The 1650-nt window shown below is 36.6% G+C and overlaps 2 protein-coding genes across 2 annotated transcripts in view; one reads left to right on the forward strand and one right to left on the reverse strand.

Moving 5' to 3' along the window:
* The window catches only part of LOC9315757 (scarecrow-like protein 9), a 23296-nt gene that overhangs the window by 7401 nt on the left and 14245 nt on the right, over nucleotides 1–1650 (forward strand). The gene's annotated exons all lie outside the window — the stretch shown is intronic.
* Nucleotides 650–1650, reverse strand: part of LOC9315756 (expansin-A3) — a 2147-nt gene continuing 1146 nt past the window's right edge. The window contains exon 3 of the mRNA XM_021028629.1: nucleotides 650–1405. Within this exon, the coding sequence (XP_020884288.1) occupies nucleotides 1096–1405 (310 nt within the window). The 3' untranslated portion in view covers nucleotides 650–1095. The remainder of the gene's footprint in view (nucleotides 1406–1650) is intronic.

Below are 1650 nucleotides of genomic sequence, written 5' to 3' on the forward strand. Positions count from 1 at the left end.
GAAATTTCAAATCAAGCTAACCAAGCTCACAAGGCGGCACGATCAATTTCTTTAAATGATTCATCCATGTTTGAATATAGTGCCCCTACCATTGCGATGTTTCTGTTTCATCTATATATGCCATCTCTTGATGCAATCTATTTATATCTATGGCACTTGTCAACTTTGCAATCCATATGATAAGATCCTTAGAAATTCAGAACAGCACATTCGATTTTAGCTTATAAGCTAAGAACCACATATGGATTTTCGCTCAATGCCCATCATCTTCATCAACAAATGTCATTTCTTTATGCATTCAGTTTATATCTATCGTTCTTATCAAGTTTTTAAAACTTTGCAACCATATGATAAGATCCTTAAAATTCAGACAGTTTATAGTTTATATAATTGGCTACAACCTCAAAAACGATAAGATAAAGCATAACATCCACCTACATCAGGACATGTACTAAAGAAATCACACGCACAATCACACACACACAGAAATGCAATAAAAAGTAATGACTCCTCCATAACCTCACAAACTCGCATATCCGTTTAAATTCGTCTATTTTCTTAGATAGTCCAACACTTACTAGAACTTTTAAACTTTTTCATTAACCATTTGCCTACAATCAAATGTTTTTGTGAAATCAAGTTTCCAAAAAATTGCAATCTATAATTTCAGATTTTATATATATATTGGCCCAATGGCCTATTACACGGTCCATCCGACTCGATCATAAGACTGTTCCCCACTCTTTGGCTTATTAGCAGAAAGAAGATGCCACCAACGAAATAACTAAAGGAAACATAACCAAAAGAAAAACAAATCACTCTCTGGCTAATACTAGCAGCACTTTTATTCTGAGGATCAAGAAAAGAAAAGAGAAAACAAATCACCATTAAATCGCAAACATAAAAAATAAATTTTGCTGATAATAATACTAAAAAAGGAAACATATTCCACAAGCCACCGGAATTTTCCTAAGAAAATTAAAGAGAAAACCCAGGGCTGGAAAATGTCCCATCTCTCTTCTTGTTTTTGTCTCTCATATTAAAAATAAAATAAAAATAACATCTGAGTATTGATCTGTTGGGTGTTTTCGGACTTCAGACTCGGAAGTTTTTGCCGGAGAAAGTCTGACCAAACTGCCACGTGGAAGGAGCAACGTTCCATGAGGTGGAGGAACGTCGATCAGAGGCGGTGACTCGGAAAGAGAGTGATTGGCCGATGAGGACGGCGTTGGACTGCCAGTTCTGTCCCCAGTTCCTACTCATCCTCACCCAATCTGTCTTTGATCCCTTTACGCTAACTCCGTTAATATCTCCGGCGCCGGCAACGTTAGTTACCAGAACAAGATTGAAGTATCTGAATCCGTTTACTGTGAATCTTATCCCTCCTATCTTCCGACAAGGTACCCTTCAGAGGAAACAGAAATTCAGGACAATTATTAACAACAAGACAAGTGAGACTGAGGCTGAGAGAGAGAGAGGTGGATCTCTGGGTTACTGTGTCTATGTGTCCTGCTTGGTTTCCCGAAAAGATAATTGGAAATACTATAAAATATTCGTATTTAATTTGTTTATAAAGAGAAAGAAACAAAAAATAATAATAATTGAGAGTGATGTTTTCAGTTTCTGAACTCTGAAAGCACATTGGCCGTT

This window comes from Arabidopsis lyrata, assembly GCF_000004255.2.
Source record: "Arabidopsis lyrata subsp. lyrata unplaced genomic scaffold ARALYscaffold_4, whole genome shotgun sequence".
Taxonomy (NCBI): Eukaryota; Viridiplantae; Streptophyta; class Magnoliopsida; order Brassicales; family Brassicaceae; genus Arabidopsis; species Arabidopsis lyrata.